Below are 19,538 nucleotides of genomic sequence, written 5' to 3'. Positions count from 1 at the left end.
CGTTCTTCCTCAACTTGAATTTGACTTCAAAACAACTGAGATGGGAGAATCGATCGAATGACTACAAGGCCAGTAAAATCCACCAGACATACACAATCAAATCCACCAGGTGGCGCCAAAACCATACTATTCATTCAGGGAAACTGCCTTGTTGTTTCTTAGTGAATTGCTAATGGAAGAATGGCAAATTAATGATCACATTTTATAACATGTGATCAGAGGGGACTTCCAAACATGCTGAAGATTATGCACTCAAGTAACACGACAAAAACACAGCACTTGTAGGCTGGGAGGCTCGTAAAAATAGGTAAATGAGGCTTCACCTGACACAGGACAGTCATTTCCCTAACAAATACTGAGCTGAACTAGGAGGAGGAGGAGCCAATTCAGCTCCAGGTCTCGTTTTCACTGTAAAACAACGGCTCACTTCCTCACATCCGCAGACGGTCACTGGCCGGTCGCGGAAGCCCCTCCCACTCACCCGACAGCACATAAGCCACGCCCACCTCTCACCACATGGCGGAAGCCCCTCCCACTCCCACTCACCGAATCGTAGAGCGAGCCGCTGATGTCGGCGCCATATATGGGCGACACAAACGTCAGGTTCTTCCAGTACTTCCTCTCCAGGTCGTCAAAGTCCTTGTGTGGAGGAGTGCAGTACCTAGAGAGGGAGAGAGGGAGAGAGAGAGGGACAGAGAGAGAGAGAGAGAGAGAGAAGGACAAATTTATTACATCCAGTGATTTAGTGCACTTACACAGCTCACTTTCGTTTTTGTTTTTGTTTTGTTTTTTTGTTTGTTCTGTTTTACATACAGCGCATTAATACAGCCGGATGTGTCCGGGTGCATTTCGGTTCGCTCAAAGACACGGTGACATTGCAGGGAATTGAACCTGCAAACCCTGCTGGTGTGTGCACAGCTCCCTATCCGTCACGGCTGTGCCCCGTCTCCGGCCCACAGCGAGATACCGGTGTTCACTGCGCAGTCAGCCCAGGCAATAATTCACTCCGCAAAAAAAAAACACAGAACTAAAAAAAAAAAAAAATAAAAAAAAACCAGGGCCTCTGTGATCATCCATACATGAAATTAACCAAAAACTTCCCTGTCCAGTTAAATATACTACTCTTCTTATGAAAATTATTCAGTTTGGCCTTAACCAAAAGAAAGTAAAAATTTAAAAAACACGCTGCTTCATACAGGTTTTTTATGGAGTCAATGAAGTAAATAAGAATGAGCAACTTTTTGATGAGGTTTTGTTTCAGTTCTTTTTTAAAAATGAAAATCTATTAATACTAAGAGGCAGTGAAGCACGCTCTGGGTTAGAAAGGAAGCAGGGGGGGTTGGGTTGGGTGGGGGGCGGGGGTGTTTGTTTCTAGTGTGCAGCTTCACTGCTGCAGCTCAGGGATCCGTGACTGCAGTCACTGCAGCTCTGGCAGATGGCAACAATGGCCGACTGGCGCAAGATGGCTGCCCTCCAGACCCAACCTCCACTCCCTCCTCCTCCTCCTCCTCCACCCTCACCAGACCCTCAGAGTCAGGGCCGGAGTGACAGCTGATCTGTAAAGGGGGGGGGGGGGGTCGGCATGGGGATCGGGGGGGTTGGTTCGCTTCTGATCTCTGCAGACACTGCCAAGAGACCACAGGCTGATCGCTGATCCAATGGCATGGACATCTGTGATTTTCAATGCATGTCAAACTACAGCACGATCAGTGATTTCACTCCATGGTGATCAGTGATTCATCTCCATGGTGATCAGTGATTTGACTCCATGGTGATCAGTGATCCGACTCCATGGTGATCAGTGATTCGACTCCATGGTGATCAGTGATTCGACTCCATGGTGATCAGTGATTCATCTCCATGGTGATCAGTGATTTCACTCCATGGTGATCAATGATTAATCTCCATGGTGATCAGTGATTTCACTCCATGGTGATCAATGATTCATCTCCATGGTGATCAGTGATTTCACTGCTTATCAAACTGGATGGAGATCTTCCACCTCCTCTATCACACCACATTTCAGCAGCAAACACAAGGAAAACGTAACATAGTGGTGCAACACGTGTCACTAGATAATATTTATTTGCAATCAGGAGAAATGTAATAAATTCCCAACTTGTAAGCGGCTTTTTTAAAATGTCAGTAAGTGACTGACTGAACCGAACACCTGGAACAGTCGCTCAGACTGCAGCGTTAGAGAGACAGATCGACAGCGAGACAGCGGTCCTCTTATCGCACAGCGAAGAGCGATCAGCTGCAGAGAAACTGAACACACCACTGCTGCGGGCCAGCGGAGAGCGATCAGCTGCAGAGAAACTGAACACACCACTGCTGCGGGACAGCGGAGAGCGATCAGCTGCAGAGAAACTGAACACACCACTGCTGCGGGACAGCGGAGAGCGATCAGCTGCAGAGAAACTGAACACACCGCTGCTGCGGGCCAGCGGAGAGCGATCAGCTGCAGAGAAACTGAACACACCACTGCTGCGGGACCAGCGGAGAGCGATCAGCTGCAGAGAAACTGAACACACCACTGCTGCGGGACAGCGGAGAGCGATCAGCTGCAGAGAAACTGAACACACCACGGCTGCGGGACAGCGGAGAGCGATCAGCTGCAGAGAAACTGAACACACCACGGCTGCGGGACAGCGGAGAGCGATCAGCTGCAGAGAAACTGAACACACCACTGCTGCGGGACAGCGGAGAGCGATCAGCTGCAGAGAAACTGAACACACCACGGCTGCGGGACAGCGGAGAGCGATCAGCTGCAGAGAAACTGAACACACCACTGCTGCGGGCCAGCGGAGAGCGATCAGCTGCAGACAAACTGAACACACCACTGCTGCGGGACAGCGGAGAGCGATCAGCTGCAGAGAAGCTGAACACACCACTGCTGCGGGCCAGCGGAGAGCGATCAGCTGCAGAGAAACTGAACACACCGCTGCTGCGGGCCAGCGGAGAGCGATCAGCTGCAGAGAAACTGAACACACCGCTGCTGCGGGACAGCGGAGAGCGATCAGCTGCAGAGAAACTGAACACACCGCTGCTGCGGGACAGCGGAGAGCGATCAGCTGCAGAGAAGCTGAACACACCACTGCTGCGGGCCAGCGGAGAGCGATCAGCTGCAGAGAAACTGAACACACCACTGCTGCGGACCAGCGGAGAGCGATCAGCTGCAGAGAAACTGAACACACCACTGCTGCGGGACAGCGAAGAGCGATCAGCTGCAGACAAACTGAACACACCACTGCTGCGGGACAGCGGAGAGCGATCAGCTGCAGAGAAACTGAACACACCACTGCTGCGGGACAGCGGAGAGCGATCAGCTGCAGAGAAACTGAACACACCACTGCTGCTGTGGGCTACAGAAGCCGTGTGAAAAACGACTCGGGATTATTGCTGCACGTACGGTCAAAAGCAGAGACGCAAGATAACATCAGGGGCTTTTTCTCTGGGCTGATAGCACCTTACACCAAACCTGTCAGCATCAGCCCATCGCCAAGGTTACGGCCGATTCGGTGGAGCACACGTGTGCCAGACAGGAGGTACGTTTAACGCACCACTGATGCCCTGCTCAGAAAGGAACCTAATCATATTCATCAGAACGTCTCAATGTTTTAAAATTCACAAGTAAGGCTATATAGAGACTCCAGATTCTATACAATAAAATAAGCCAGTTGAATTATTTGTTATATCAATAAAATCTGTTTAATTTTTTCCTTCATAAGTCTGTATCTCATCTACTTTTCTTGATGAATGTGGAAACTTGGCTGCAGTTTGCATTGGTGTCATAACATGACACAGGAAGGTATCGGATCGTAAGACCAGTACTGACCTCGATCCCAAGAATTTCCACACGGTGAATCTATAGTCAAAAGGCTATGAGCATTAATGATTTCTGCATTCTTGTAAAAGGTTAAATCTGCTTCCAGTCAGCAGTTCACAGAAGCAATTAAGTTTAACCCTTCAAGGTGTAAGACCACGAATGTGTGATTGGAATGTTCATAACTGAGCGTTCTAATGCTGATGTCACAATCGCTGCTGGCGACTGAAAGCAATGTGGAGTTCTAGAACTAGGACTTGAAAGTTCGAAAAAAATATTCCAAAAAAAAAAAACCATCTCTTTAAAGGGTTAAAGAAATCTTTCCCAAGGGAGTGACTTCACCTGCAGCTGTTGTCTGTGAATAGCCACTAGCACATGACTGCAACACTCCAATAAAATAATCAACTCATCAAGTTACGAGGGTTAAATTTAAAACCATTTTCAATTTTACATATATATTTTTTCATGCAGCATCACCGTTGCACAGTGCAGTGCATTAAACAGCCATTTTCACCTTTCCCAATTTCAGTTTCAGAAGACCAGCCTGATGGTGTAAATATTTAGGCTAAAAAAAGGTGTCATATAATGTGATATAGTGTGATATATTGTGATGTGGGGGGTGGGGGGGGGGCAAGTCCACAACTTAAGCCTAGAGGGGGGGTCGCCAACATAAATGTTTAAAAGGTTCAATGACTGCATCATAATAAAGCTGATTTCCTGTGTGTGAGGGGGGTGGTGGTGAGCAACAAAAAAAAAAAAAATATATATATATATACACACACACACACACACACACTCACTCACACACACACACACACTCTCACACACACACAGTCACACTCTAGTGTTCAAATATGAAAGCGTAGTGCTTTAAAACATGGCTCACAAGTGCGTTCACACTGACTGGTGACAGTTCCATCGTGGCACATTCTCACCGCTGTGCTCAGTTTGACTGGTGTGAATGTTTTTGGAGAGCGTTCAGCCAAAAAAGGAGTAGAAATGTCTTTCCACATCTCGTGACCCAACATAACCCCTCTCAGAGCCCAACCAGGGTTCTTCCGGCAGAGAGACATCCTTAGCGTGTGCCCAAGCAGAATTTACAAGCACCAAAGCAAGGACAAAGCGGAAAACAAACCATTAAAACTACAGTTAGAATATAGTTTTGGTAGCCCTCTAATAAACAGACATTCAAAGAAAGAAATCAAATCAGACAAAGAGTTGAATTGTGGAGCCTTTTTTCTCAAAACTCAGTTTGGTGACAGTTATGATTTAAACGTGCATCTATCACGCTGAACATTTGGTGTAGAAAGACAATATTAATAATCACGAGGAAGCTGACACTCCTCTTACAGATTGACATGGAAAGAGGGAGATCAGAAAACATAGCAGCTGAATTTCCTGACGTTTTTGTATCGTTCAGTTCTACGTTTGCAAAATAAAGAGTAATTTTGGCAAGCATTTTAAACCTTGACTATTAAGGGGGGCCAATTCAGGATAGTACAATGCTAACAATTTGAGGTGACCCTACCTTCGACTGCAAGCGCTGACCCAAAGATGGGGAACTGGTCATGCCAGGAAACACCCTCCCCACGGTGGGGGGGAAGGGGGGGGGGGGTTTATGGCATGACCAGTTCCCCATCTTTGGGTCAGCGCTTCCATTAGGCTGTGCTCAGACCTGCCCCCACCAGCCAGAAAAAAACTGATGTAGGAAAACCCAACCATCCCTTAAATAAGGACAGTGCATCATGTGCTCAGGGCTGTGTTCACGTACTGCCCTGTTTATCCATGTATGATGGCCGTGTTCATATCACAAGCCAAGAGAGGAAGGAAAGTGTACATTACATTTAACCCTTTAAGGTGTGAGGTCACAAATAAGCGACTGGAATGTTCTTAAATGACCATTCCAATGCTGATGTCACAATCGCTACTGGTAACTGAAAGCAGTGGAGTTCTAGAACACTGACTTAGAATTTTGAAAAAACATTCCGAAATGCTTTTATTCTATTGTATTTGAATGCATTCTGTTGTGTAGCAGAACCCCCCCCGCCCCCCCCCAGCCCAGCCCACTGCTGGTGGGCACTTACTTCTTGCTGTTGGCCAGCTTGCGGTACTCCCCCACGGTCATCTGCTTCTTCTGGATGTTGTACTGGGTGAAGAGGCCGGACTGGCCCGTCACCACCTGCATGATGGGCGCCGGGATCACCATCTCCTCGATGGTGTCGTACGATTGCCGTGGTTTCCACTCCTTCGGCGGGATCACCTGGCACAGAGAGGTGGGGGGGGGGGGTCAGGGGAGGGCGTGTTGTAGGACATTGTACACAAGTAAATCTGTCAGTGAGTCAGTCGGGGAATTGGTGAGTCAGTCAATTTATCAATCAGTGAGTAAGTCCAGCAGTAAGTCAGGGAGTCAGTGAGTCAGTTGGTGAGTGAGTGGGAGAGTGAGTGAATCAGTTGGTAAATCAGTCAGTGAGTCAGTTGGTGAATGAGTCAGTGAGTCAGTTGGTGAATGAGTCAGTGAGGCAGTTGGTGAATGAGTCAGTGAGTCAGTTGGTGAATAAGTCAGTGAGGCAGTTGGTGAATCAGTCAGTGAGGCAGTTGGTGAATCAGTCAGTCACTGAATCAGTGATTCGGTCAGAGTCAGTGCACCCCTGCTCGTACCTTTGCCAGCCCGGCCCTATGGGCGCCCTGCGCCTCGATGTACGTGATGTACTTGGCGAAGTCCTGGAACTCCTCCATGGTGGGCCGGAAGGTCATGATCTTGCAGCCCGGGTTCTGGGCCATCGGGCTTTCCACAGACATGGCGGCAGGGGGGTCGCTGGAGAGGGCGGAGAGAGGAGAGAGCTGGAGCATCAAGCAGCACAAACCAGAGAGCAGCTGGAGCATCGAGCAGCACAAACCAGAGAGCAGCACAAACCAGAGAGCAGTACAAACCAGAGAGCAGCACAAACCACAGAGAGCTGGAGCATCGAGCAGCACAAACCAGAGAGCAGCACAAACCACAGAGAGCTGGAGCATCGAGCAGCACAAACCAGAGAGCAGCACAAACCAGCCAATCAGGACCCGTTCAAAGGTCCCGCGCCATTAAAATGCAGCATTTTAAAGCAAAGCTCTCTACAAAGCTCTCTTACTGCCCTCTAGAGGAGGAGCTGGTATGCACGTTTAAAGTGAAAGTAACATGGCCAGTAAACCAATTAGGACCGCATGATATAACAAATCGTGATTTTTAAAAGTGTAATAAGAACAACCACCGTCATGGGGCGCACAGGCGATCTTTTGTTTTTTTCTTACAACATACCTGACGCAGTAATAAAACGGCAAATGCAGGAGGCCATGTGAAATGCCTCAGGGGGGAAAAAAAACAGCTGACATCTATAGGGTGCTGATCAGACAGCCAATCAGCAATCAGCAAGGCCATGCAGATTCCATGTGACTGGAAAAAACAAACCACATGATCACACATGACACGCTAAGACCATGCTGCTGAATGGCAGTCTGATCAACAACAAAAAAAAAAAAATGCAAATCAATATATCTGTGCAGCCGCGAAACAAGGCCGTTTAGCCAGCTGTCAATCAAACGCCAACCCAAAGCGCACGTAAAGAACAGGCAAGCTTCCGCATGCCAAACGTTCCGCTCTCGCTATTGTAAACGACATAGCCTACCTCACATCAAAAGGAATTTTTATCGTTTTATCGTTTGATCTATGTGGTTGGTGACTTCATTCATGTTCCAAATGCAAAAAAAAGAAGAAAAAAAGTGACTGCCCAGGGTCTTTAAGAGAATTAGAAAAAGTGTACACAAACCACAAACAGCACAACTACCATAATGCACTCACAGAAATGGCCATTATAGGTTATGGTAAATGGAGATAACTTTTGTAAAATATAACGGAATTTGTACAAATACAATTTCATAGTGGCAATAATTTGTGCGTTTTAGTCCATATATTTCCAAATGTTGCAATATAGCAGGCTATTTGAGTCAGCTGAGCTCATGGTCATTTACCTGAAAATGCACTAAACCTGCATCTGTACACATGCTGTGCAAGCTGTTCCACAAGAGGATCGCTCAACGCTCCAAAAAAACAAATAATATTATGAAGCTCCAGTTCCACGAATAAACAATTATCTGTGTGGAATGAGAAATTAAAAATGCTTCCGGATATCAATGCAGAATTTACCTGCACCTAATTTAGACCCGTGCGCTCACTGCTCTGCTGACAGAAAACAAAAAATAAAGAACGTTCTGCCGTTCATTTTGTTCGAGCCGTGACTGTGATTGACAGTTGTATGCGGACGGCCCTGGGCGAGTTTAAGACCGGAGGTCGAGACTACCCCCCTCGATTCGCCCCGTTCACATTTGGCCGTCCTGAAAGGACCTTCCGAGGTAAATAGCTTCTGCAGACCCTCCTTCTCTCTCAGTCTTACACCCTCCGAGACTGAAGAATAAAACCAAAGGGCTTCTAGAACACTTCCTTTCAACCTCCAACCTCAAACACAGGCACCCGTTAACAAGGGAAGAAAGACAAGGTTTCGCCTTTTAAAAACACAGCTGTGAAACAAAAAAATAAATAGTTTGTCAACGTCCAAAATTTTACCCCACTGAAAAAACGGTAGTGGATATTTTTTGGCAGGGATAATGTTGTTTTCGTGTTGCTGTGGGGAACTGTAAGTGCAAGTATGCGGGAGTTCAGGAACAGCCGAAGCTAAGTCAACACGTCACTCCGATTGGACACACCTGCCTACAGGTATCCCCGCGTTCGAAACAGCTGGAGGGCCAATGTACAGGTGTGCCGCTTGAATACAGGACTGTTGCTTGGAAACAAGCGAAGGCTTCAATCTTATTGTTGCAGCACTGTTTTTAAATTGTAAATAACTAATTAAACGTCCGGATTTAACTTGTTATTTCAAGCTTGTTTCAGGACAACCAGTAAATAAAAGAACAGATAAACACTTCTGTGTTTCAGTTTCACTTCTGTTCAAGCAAAGCCTGTTTTTCCCCCAGCACGAAACCCGGTGTTAGAAAGAAAAAAATAAATAAACTCGGCACTCACCTCTAAGTGGATAATCTAGTATTTCAGGCAAATCCTCTGAAATGATTGTGCCGATATGATACCAGGTGCCAAAGTCAAACGGAACTGCTTTTCCTAAGTTTTTCATCACAGTGTTAGCCTATCTTAAAGTCGTTCTTAAAGAAGGAGAATGTTGCAAATGTTGGAAGGGTTTAGCCTAATATTTAGGTTAGAATACACGATCGAGACCGTTTTTATGTTATAAAGTGATATTCTAGCTACGTTTTCTTTCTTTCTTTTTTTTTTTTTTACAGCAGGTTGTTGTTATAAATGAAAATCGTCAGTCATTGAAACGTTTCGTCACTAAGGGTTAATAAGATTAGCTTCCTTTCCCCTTGCACCCCCTAGTGGACATAACGGGCATAACAAGAAGTCCCTAAAAGTAGACTCCATACAATTCATGGCAGTGGAGTACTTCTGCACATTTTACAGTACATATTTGAGCTCTTTATTTATGAAATACAATATACAAATTAATTTTTTTGGTCTAAACTCTAATAACCTGTTGCATTGTTGTAAATTTTGTCATTCCAGCAGTAGTCTACACATTATGCTGGCCAATCACATTTTTAGGTAGAACAGGAAGCCTGACATAACAAAGGTGAATTTAACCTTCACAGCTAAAAGAAAAAAAACGTTGCCTGACTACCTGTATGTTCACGGGTATTTAAGTCACATTGCATTAATACCGTCTGCAGCAATAGATTTACAGCAAGCCTAAAAGAAAATTTACTATCAGCCAAAAACGAACAGCTTTTGGAGAAAATGAATCCTCTTCTGGTTTTCATATTTTGCTTCCTCAGAGGTGGGAATACTGATAGTTTCGAATGGGAACAGATATTTCTCATCTACAGAACCTACTCCACACTGACAACACAAAAACAACAGAAACTAAATAATCGGGTTACAGAAAAACTAAGGGAGAGGACTTGTTTGAGAATTCAAACTCTTCATTACGACCACGTTAAATCGGCTAGCTTGCAACGCTAAAGTCAAACAGCTGGTCGAATGGCCCGTCTCTGTGCTGTCGTGGTGGTTTGCGTGATTTCAGACGAAATACCTCTGGTACCTGTAAGGTGCTCTTGGTCAGGTAGGGAATTTCAATCGAACTGAAGACCATGGAGCATTCAAACCAACTGAAGGCCAGGTCATACCCATACTGCACATCGCCCATATTGTGTTGCCATGATGTAACCGTAGCCAAGAAATACAACCAACATGCTCATGGCGCGAGTGGTGTATTTGCCTCCTATAGCCATCTGAACCCTGAATGCATTTTGAAAAAAAATGTTTCCACAATTTATACCGTCCTACACTTCCCCCACCAGTAAACTGCACGATCAACAGGGTACAGACTTTAAAGATCTGAACTCCAGAAGAGTCGGAAAAAAGGTTTTTTGGGGTCTGCTGATTGGCTCAACCTGCTAAGACACCGTTCCATTGTGAAGGGAGGGAGTGACAGCTAAATTAGCTAATTAGCCAGCTAGTGCTGTTGAACTGCAGAAACTATAAATGTGAAACACGGGTCACTCGTCACATTCGCAAGCAGGAGCCCGGCTATTTTTTTAAAGAAGATCAAAAATCCTGCGATTTCAATTTTTTTTTTCCAAGCGACTTTGGGGAAAACCGAGCCAAGAGTCATGCATTACCAGCGTGCTGGGCAACTCTGATGAGCACGGGCCTCATTATCCAACATTTCGTTCGGCCCATTCCAAAGCCCCAGCAGGAGGGCGTGAGATTCAGACGGAGGGGATGACCATGTTTCGACGCTCACTAGCGACCCCCCCCCCGGTCAACCAGGTGGCCACGGTGTCTTCCTATGACTCGTATCTAACACAACCCTAAACGCACGAGCGGCGACCTGACAAGAAGCAGAGGCTTGACGTCACGTGTTTTTGGGGGAGCGCCCGTCGGGACTGTGCCCTCGACCGAACTGACCGACGTTACAGCAACGGGACGTCCCCGGTGAGGCACATGACTGGGCATTTCAAAAAGGAGAAAAGACCTGAGAAAAAGCATTCATAACAAAAATTGTAATAATTAAAAAAAAAAAACAAGACTGTTCACCACTGCCCTTCTCATCAGCGTCTGTGCTACAGAAAAGGATCAGATTAATTTACTGGCATGCAATTAATATTAATCTTTCAAGCTGCCTTTGAGCTCCACCACGGAATGAATACACGGCAAACACTGTTCATAAAGCACGCTGACCTCTTCACGCTCGACTTCAGTCTACTGAATTTAACCACAGGGCCAAGTCACATACCGACGTGAAGCTACGTGTCATTCATAAAACCACAGATATGTTTGATGTATAGGATTGAGCAACTGAAGCCATGCCACTGGCTTGCCACTGTGAAACTGCAGAAGTTGCACAAACTCGTCACATTCAGGCAGCCATTTTTACTTCAGAACGAAGCCCAACTGTTCTCAGTTGATCCCAACTGCACTTCCTGTGCCTAAAACAAGTAAGCATGAATGGCATTTTACAACAGAGCACTTGCATAACGTACACGAATGGAACATGAGTGTAGAAAGGATTTGGGACGTATAAGCACTGCTTAAAAGCACCTACAGGCAGACATCCACAAGTCCCAAGCCAATGAGAACGCTCGGTCAGAGAATCGGCAGGTTATTTGTTTCTGGTTAACCTGGTTTGGAGCCTCCAGAGCACAGGTATACCAAAGCAGAACTCTGTCTGGTTCGTTCGTTTTCCCATCACATCCTAGTTTTGATAGCCTTCGGGTAACAACTTAGGCAACCTCACTCACAAAAAAGGGTTCACTTCTGAAGTTTACCACTGATGTAGCTACCGTTTGTGTTAGCGGTAGCATTCGTGCTAAAACTCCAACAGAAACAGTGTCGTTAGTGAACTCTATTCCAGGGCTGGGTGAGTTAAGCAGATGAGTGAATATTCTCAAAATCTCAAAAATAAAAAAAAAATTACACACAGGTTAGAAAATAAAAATATATATATATTCCTTGAATTCTTCACCAAAATAAAATAAAGCACTTTTTTTGCTCAAGCACACGGTAAAAATCGTGCTTGAGGGCAGAAGCTGTGGGCCGATTCGATCGTTCTGAAAAGGTCCAGGGTTCTGCAACCATGGCAACAAATCAATCCCCTCGACAGGTTTGAATTCGGCGTCGCCGCTCGCTGGAGAGAGCGAGGCGCGGCGATGAAGTCGCTGAGGCACGCGGTACCGAGCGCGAATTTGCAATGCAAAACCCGGACACCGCCGTTTAAGGGCACGAACCAGTCAACCCGGCGAAGGACAAGGAGGCGCGGAAGATAAGAGGATCCGCCAGGGGAACCGCCAGCCGAACCCGACCCGGCCGGTTCAGAGAAAACCCCGCCCCGCCGCGCTTCGACGAAACAGCCGTCGAGTTTTAGTCAAGGCGAGGGTTTTCCCGAAGTCGCAGTTTGCACTCGATTCATTACATTACATTACAGGCATTTGGCAGACGCTCTTATCCAGAGCGACTTACAAAGTGTATAACCATAACCAGGAACAGGTATGACGAAAACCCTAGAGAGAAGTACCGGTCCAAGTGCAGGGAACAACCGCATAGTTCAACTTGGACCCTGAAGGTTAAACTGATTAACACTAAACAACGAGAACGGCAACAACGCAGTCTGTGGAAAAAATACAAGCAGTAGTTAAGACGATTCGGTTTTTTTCTTCTTTTTTTTTAAAAACCTCCAGTTATTTCAGGCCGAGTAGCCTATCAGACGCAGAGCTGGTGCTTCGTGCCCCAGTTCAGAAGGATCTGCTTTGACTGCAGAACGCTCTAAATGACTCTCCCCCACTGTTTCTGTGTTCAGTTTTCACACCCTGATGTGAATGAACCTATGAAAGCATATAAAATCTAAAGTCATTTAATGTGTCATTTTTTTTGCCCAAAAATCTTCTTTGAATATCAGATAAAGGGGAAAGATCATTGAGAATGTCAGTTCAAAACAATAAACATCAATCATCTACTGCATGAAAACTTTTTTATTTATAATTTATGCCCCACATGCCTTCATTATAGTGTATTTATATAAATCATATCTTTAATCACAAAAAAGAATGAATGCGATCCAGCAGAGGTAGGCTAAATGGCAATCATTAAACATACAGTATGTATAACATATAGGCTAGAGGAAACACTGTTTGGAATTGAGCTAAAGATAATATATATCAACTATTTCTGCATATATTTATTTCTGTATACCTGTAAAACTATATAATAAGCAAACAGAAACAAGGGTTAATCAGCCTCTAGCAATGAACCTATCCAGTATTTATAAGCCAGCACAGGCATTCAGTATAAATGCATCCCGGGCAATACTATAATTACTTTTGCCGGATTCTTCCGGGGCTGACGTCAAGCCACGTTTGTAGTTAAATTAAACGAGTATGGTCTTCATACAGTTCATCTATTTTTTATTAGAACAAACTACCTCAGGATACGAGAGTAAATGTACATGAACAACAAAAAAAAAGACACTGGAAACAACCGGTCCAAACGTCTCAAACTTAAATGCGCAGAAATTTATTTACATCAGGGCTCGACAGTGCTTCCATTTTAGGAGCATTTGGTCCAGAAAATTGATGTGCGCTAACTGGAAAAAAATAATTGCGGAGCACGTCTACTAACTGGGATGCATTAGTGTGCTCCAAAATTTTTCAACTTCAAAGCACATGTGGGAAAAATGAGTAGAGCCCAGGTTATGTACCTGTAAATGTATTAAAATGTTTAGTACTGATTGTTTATTTATCCTGAGATTATATAGCTCAATGAGGTGCGCATTACTGTACAGTCTATTGTTGTTCGCTAGGAAATCCTCTATAGAAGCTGCTTTCGGTTTGACAGTATAGACCGCCCACCTCCTCTTCCGTGACACTATTCTTTGAACTTACTGCAGAAAGTTGAACTTTTTTTGTGCATATGTAGGCTATCGTGTGAAACCAGTATAAGTCAGACTATGTCACAAGCTTTACAAAAGTACACTAGCCAGCGACCTAGCTATGCATTATTGTTCATATTTACATGCATTTGTGATTTTCACTGTCAGGCACTGATGTTTTTATGAACTTCCCATAGTTGACATGGATGACGAGATGTACGATGTCCAACTCAAGTGCAGCTATCACACAAGGCATGTTGCAATGTCACACATTTGCAATGTTGCAAATAACACAAAACTATCTAGATATAGCTACCAAATTTTACACAGTGCCTCTTGGTCTTTGTGTTTTTATTGTGTTGTTTTTATGGTTTTGCTATTTCTGATTGTACAGCACTTTGGTCAGCTGCTGTTGTTTTTAAAGTGCTTTGTAAATAAATTTGGATTGGATTGGATTAACCAAAATAGTCGGTAATTTACAAAATCTTTTTTTGATATATTTTGTCATTTCTATTTTATGGGGTATTTTATGTGGGGAAATAGCAAAACAAAATCTACATATACATAGGGGTTTTAAAGTAATTAAATAAATAAAACAAAATATCAAACAACTCCTCAATAAATGACCAGCGATGGAGTTATTAATCACACTGAAAATGAATAATGAACTCTAACTTAATCCACTGAGGAAAAAAAAAATGTTTCAACTAATATACAAATTTAGGTTTTTTTTTTAAATTATACATGAGCTGATGAGCTAATGTTCCTAGAAAAAGAAATAAAAGTCATAATACACAAAAAATGTTTGCATTTGATTCCACGTTCAAAATACAAAATTCCATTTTGATTGGAGGAAAGGAATTGTTTTTCCCCCATTTCACCAATGGTATCTCCCCTTAAGCTGCCCTAAAATTCAGCCCTGCGAAACTAGGACTTGGGCGAAGCACACCAGCGATACCAGAGCCATCAATCGGGGTTCACTATGGTGCCAAACTACACACAGACGCAGAATACCGTATTTAAATCACTCACAGTAAGAAATACCGTATTTAAATCACTCATAGTAAGAAATACCATATTTCAAATACTCATAGTAAGAAATACCATATTTCAAATACTCATAGTTAAATAAAACACACAACATTATTTATTCAGCAACTACTTTCCACAATATATTACCCAAGATATGCATCCATCCGTCCATCCATTAAACTATCTATACTCGCTTATTCCTGGTCAGGGTCGGGGGAGGTGCTGGACCCTATCCCAGCATGCATTGGGCGAGAGACAGGAATACACCTTTGAGAGTTTGCGAGTCCATCACAGGGTACACATACCATTCACACACACACACACACACACCCACTCACACACATATACACACACACTCATGCCTAAGGGCAATTTGAACTCTCCAATTCATTACCCAGGATACACATTATATAAATAACACAAAGACTAGTAATGCAGCATATGCTATGTCCTCCACAGCCAAGATAATTCCCATCCTTCAGAGCTCGACTGACGGCAAACAATTCCCTTTTCTTTCAACAGTCCTACACAATAGACTCTGCAAGTTGCACACAAAGTTAACGTCACTGCAAGTTAAGCATGCGAAGACATCATAGATACCCTCGGAGGGCCAGACAGAAACATCTGCGATCAAAGTATCCCATTTCAGCAGACACACCCCCAGCCTCCCGGACGTTCTCCAAGTCTCCCGGACTTAAGCCCAACCTCCCACGTTCCCTCAAATGGCATGCAACATAACCGTGGATAATAAAATAGGGATAGAAATGATTGGTCTTCATTTTTTTTTTTTGTTGCATTAAAAACCATTACATTACAGGCATTTAGAAGACGCTCTTATCCAGAGCGACTTCCACAACTTTTACATTGTATCCATTTATACAGCTGGATATATACTGAAGAAAATCAGCTTAAGTACCTTGCTCAAGGGTACAAGGGCAGTGTCCTACCCAGGAATCGAACCTGCGACCTTTCGGTTACAAGCCTTATCCACTGTGCTACACTGCGGCCATAAAACCAGAGAGGAGCTCCACCAATCAGGGAGCATGAGGGTAAGAAGGACCATAAGCTCCTCCCCCCCTTGTGGTGATTGGTGGATATTTTCTGGCAGCACTTACAAAATCAACTTAACCCTCAAGAGAGTATAGCCAGAAGATATCCACCAATGACTCCACCAACCTGCCTACTTGCAATTTCTTCCATTAAACAAAGAAGTTAACTAGACATGCTGGAGCTCCATTTTACCACTGAGCTAGCGCAAGTGATGATGATGATGATGAAGTCGAGTCAGAAACGCAAACAATACTGTTGGCAGTGTGTTGAGAGAGTGTAAGATTATGGACATTTAAATAAGTACTTCGCTACGACTCATAACGACCCGGATCGATTTTTCCACTTTGAATCGATTTCATCAATCCTGTTCAAAGTATCTTTGCTCCATTTTATTTTCATGGGCGAAACAAATATTGCCACTGCCACAGTAAATGTTTGGGGTCATTGAATATGTACCTTAATTTCAGCCTGATAGAGAACTGACTGAATTAAGTAAGACCCATTTCCTTTTTCCTTCACACCAGGCTTGCTTTTTAAGCATTCTGAGAAGGATTTGCACACCATGTTAGCTAAATATTATTTTGCATGGATCTTTTCATTAGTGACATAATGACCATTTGTCCCATATCGAAAATCGAATAAACAAACCAGGTTCTGACAAAACAAACCCTACTCCTTTTGAAGCAAAGATAAAACTGCATTAACCTTCTTCTAGCATGTGCATGCTTTGATAGCTTTACAAGGTTTTGATACAATTTCTTCAGGCAATTTATGCTTTTGGCCAAGATTACAACAGCACTTTGCGCATACTACTTAATATTTCCACCTCAAAATACATCTGCGATATCCATTGCAAGTTGAATTGATTATTCATTAATGTATCAATTGAACAAGGAACCAGCAAGAGTGGTACTGAGAAAAATCTCTGCAGTCCTACCAACCCCATAATTTAATTGTTTCTTCACTATCCCAAAAGCAAACTGTCTCACCAAAAAAAAGTTTCACTGAAATCCAATCACCCAGTCCACACTAATCTCACTCGTCAGGCCCATAAGTACAATTTCTGGGGTTGAGATCATGTTCACACACAATCACACAACCTCCATTTAACCAACAACAGCAGAGGTCCCTATATAACCAATTTGTAGAAATGAACCCAAACAACTTGCAGCGATATATCTTATGCATGCTACCGTAGACACATTTTCGACATTTCTTTCGCAAAGGAGTTGCTTAGAAAAGAACTGGCAAACAGTATTACATTCATACAGGTATTCAACTGAGAGTCTGAATTCGAAATACAGAAAGAGAAGCCCGTTTTGACAAAGGTGCCTTAAGGTAACGACGTGTCGTCATTTTTTTAAATGTATTTGCTTTATTTGGGTGGGGGGGGGGGTGGCAATAACTCTGAAAATTGGACTAATGAAAGGTAACTGAACGTCACGGGTGAAGCTCTGCTGAAGTAAATCGCTCGTATACAGTTGCCTCCTGCTCTTGCGCACCGTGTATCAGTTGTGGATTTAGTCCACTTACAACGAAGTTACATTTTCACAATTAAAATCCGCAAAAATAAGCAAGTGCAACGCTGATGTCGTAAAAAGACAATAATATTGTACGTCTCCTGATAAACTGTAAAGTTTTGCATGTTGCACGAAGCACCCGCAGTCGTGATTTGCTTGCCATGGCTTTTCTATGGTTTCACAATGTACATCTTATATTTTAAAAATGAAAGTACATGAGACACACGCATCCTAAGTTTCATTTGGAAGATCGGAGTAATTATTTTGCAATTAATTTTGTTTCACTCCAGACAACTTGGGGATGTCCTCAACATCCTGATTTAAAAAATAAAAAAAAATTTACAATCCGAGATGGCTTTTAAATTCACGTTGCAAATCGTTCATTCATATTATCCCACTCTAGAGTCTAATCAACTTGATGCTCTTTATCAATATCAACAAATAAAGGCTTTATATGCACATCCGATTCAGAAATTAGTTTATCAGTTCGACAGTTTATGGAGGTCGGCAAGGGGTCCATCCTTTGTTGTGCTGATACATATTAGTAACGTAAAGTTTCAATAGCTCCGCTCGTTTTATAGTTAAAGGAATAGCATCGCCATTTTATTATGCAAAACGATATATAGCTAGAGTACAACTAATGTTATAAAAAAAATTGACTTTCTCGCTGATCGCCTAGCTTTATGTCCACTTACCCAACTTAGCCAGCTCGCCGCGTATTTAGATCATCTAGCCAACATTAACAGTTGTAAACTTAAGTTATATCTCATTATGGCTGCTACCAAGCTCTCGTGACTACTAAACGTTGCGATATTAACATTAGGTAGCTAGCTGACGAAATTCGGCTAACCAGCCAACTAGCAGCTGATGCAGCGTAAGTCACGTAGCACTCGCCGGATAGGAAACACTGGCTAACTTAGTTCGCTAGCTAGGTACGCTAGCAAACACCAACAACTCGATGTAAAACACTGGATGGCTGAACACACCGTGGCGTGATCAATTGATGTCAGGCTGAAAACTCGCTAACCTACTCGGCGGCTTTCTCTTTCCTGTTTCGCTCGTCTTGAAGATAGCTAGTTAGCACTTGGCTACCCGCTAGCTAGCTTGTTGCTAACGTTAGTTATTAAGTCAGGACAGACAATGCATTGCATTTTAGGGCAACAGATCATGCAATCACGCTGTTCAAACGTCAACGATGCATTTCGCATTTCGGGCTTACAATTAGCAACCCTATAATGTTACTCCACCACTCCTAGATGCCCTCCGACCCCCCATTCCTTCCATAAAAAGTCAACAAAAACAGCACGACGAAGGCAACCACAGCTGTTTGGAATAGCTTCGAATACAGCAAGCAATATGCACCATCACGCGCAATAACGGTAAATGAAAAACGCTTTTTACCTCCTGCTCCCGAGTTCTGTTCTTTATCGAAAATTTTCGTATTAGATTTGTCTCCTTTCAAAATCCACACGATCGATTATCTTGTGAACACTGCACAGAAAACCTCGACGGCACGCCTACTCCCGCATACTGTTCAGCGATTGGTTAGAAATTCACCCTCATAGGCGAATGCAGGCCAAATTCTGGAAAACCGATTGTCTAGTCTCGCTGACAGAAAGGCTGCTGCACCAATGGTATTAGCGAGCATATGCGATAAACTTATCACGGGAAAGACGTCCGTGGAACACAGGTTAAGCTTCCGGCTTCAAGGGGGTTAATTATATGGAAACGTTGCAAACTTCCAAGATGCCATGGAGTCTCTAACCGTATTTATAATTCCGGCCATTGGAACCTAGCAAGATTTTATCAAGACACAGCCCACTCCGTAATGACCTAGCAGACTATAGTTCATATGACGAAACATACTCTCTAAAGACAATGGACACGAGATCTCAAATATTTACCAAGCACCCATTCAGAAGTATCACACCGATATCACAATTATGTTACACCTTAATACACAATAGACTAAATCTGACAAATTTCATTTTTAACTACTGAATCAGCTCAAAGCCCATTCACATACTGTTTGAAGCAGCACCTTCAATGATACAAACAGCCAAGCCACCCAAGTTTCATTGGTCTGCCCTATCCCATTCTGCCATAACTCGTATAGAACCTCTCCCTCTAATTTTTTAACCCACC

The 19,538-nt window shown here is 43.7% G+C and overlaps 1 protein-coding gene across 1 annotated transcript in view; it reads right to left on the bottom strand.

Moving 5' to 3' along the window:
• Positions 1–19,009, bottom strand: part of kdm4b (lysine (K)-specific demethylase 4B) — an 81,298-nt gene extending 62,289 nt beyond the window's left edge. The window contains 4 exon segments of the mRNA XM_064334021.1: positions 547–661; positions 5,911–6,086; positions 6,485–6,641; positions 18,795–19,009. Coding sequence (XP_064190091.1) covers positions 547–661; positions 5,911–6,086; positions 6,485–6,625 — 432 coding nt within the window. The 5' untranslated portion in view covers positions 6,626–6,641; positions 18,795–19,009.
• Between the last annotated feature and the right edge of the window lie 529 nt (positions 19,010–19,538).

The sequence above is a fragment of the Anguilla rostrata genome, chromosome 4 (genome assembly GCF_018555375.3).
Source record: "Anguilla rostrata isolate EN2019 chromosome 4, ASM1855537v3, whole genome shotgun sequence".
NCBI classification, from domain to species: Eukaryota; Metazoa; Chordata; class Actinopteri; order Anguilliformes; family Anguillidae; genus Anguilla; species Anguilla rostrata.
This window is presented reverse-complemented; position numbering and strand designations above follow the sequence as displayed.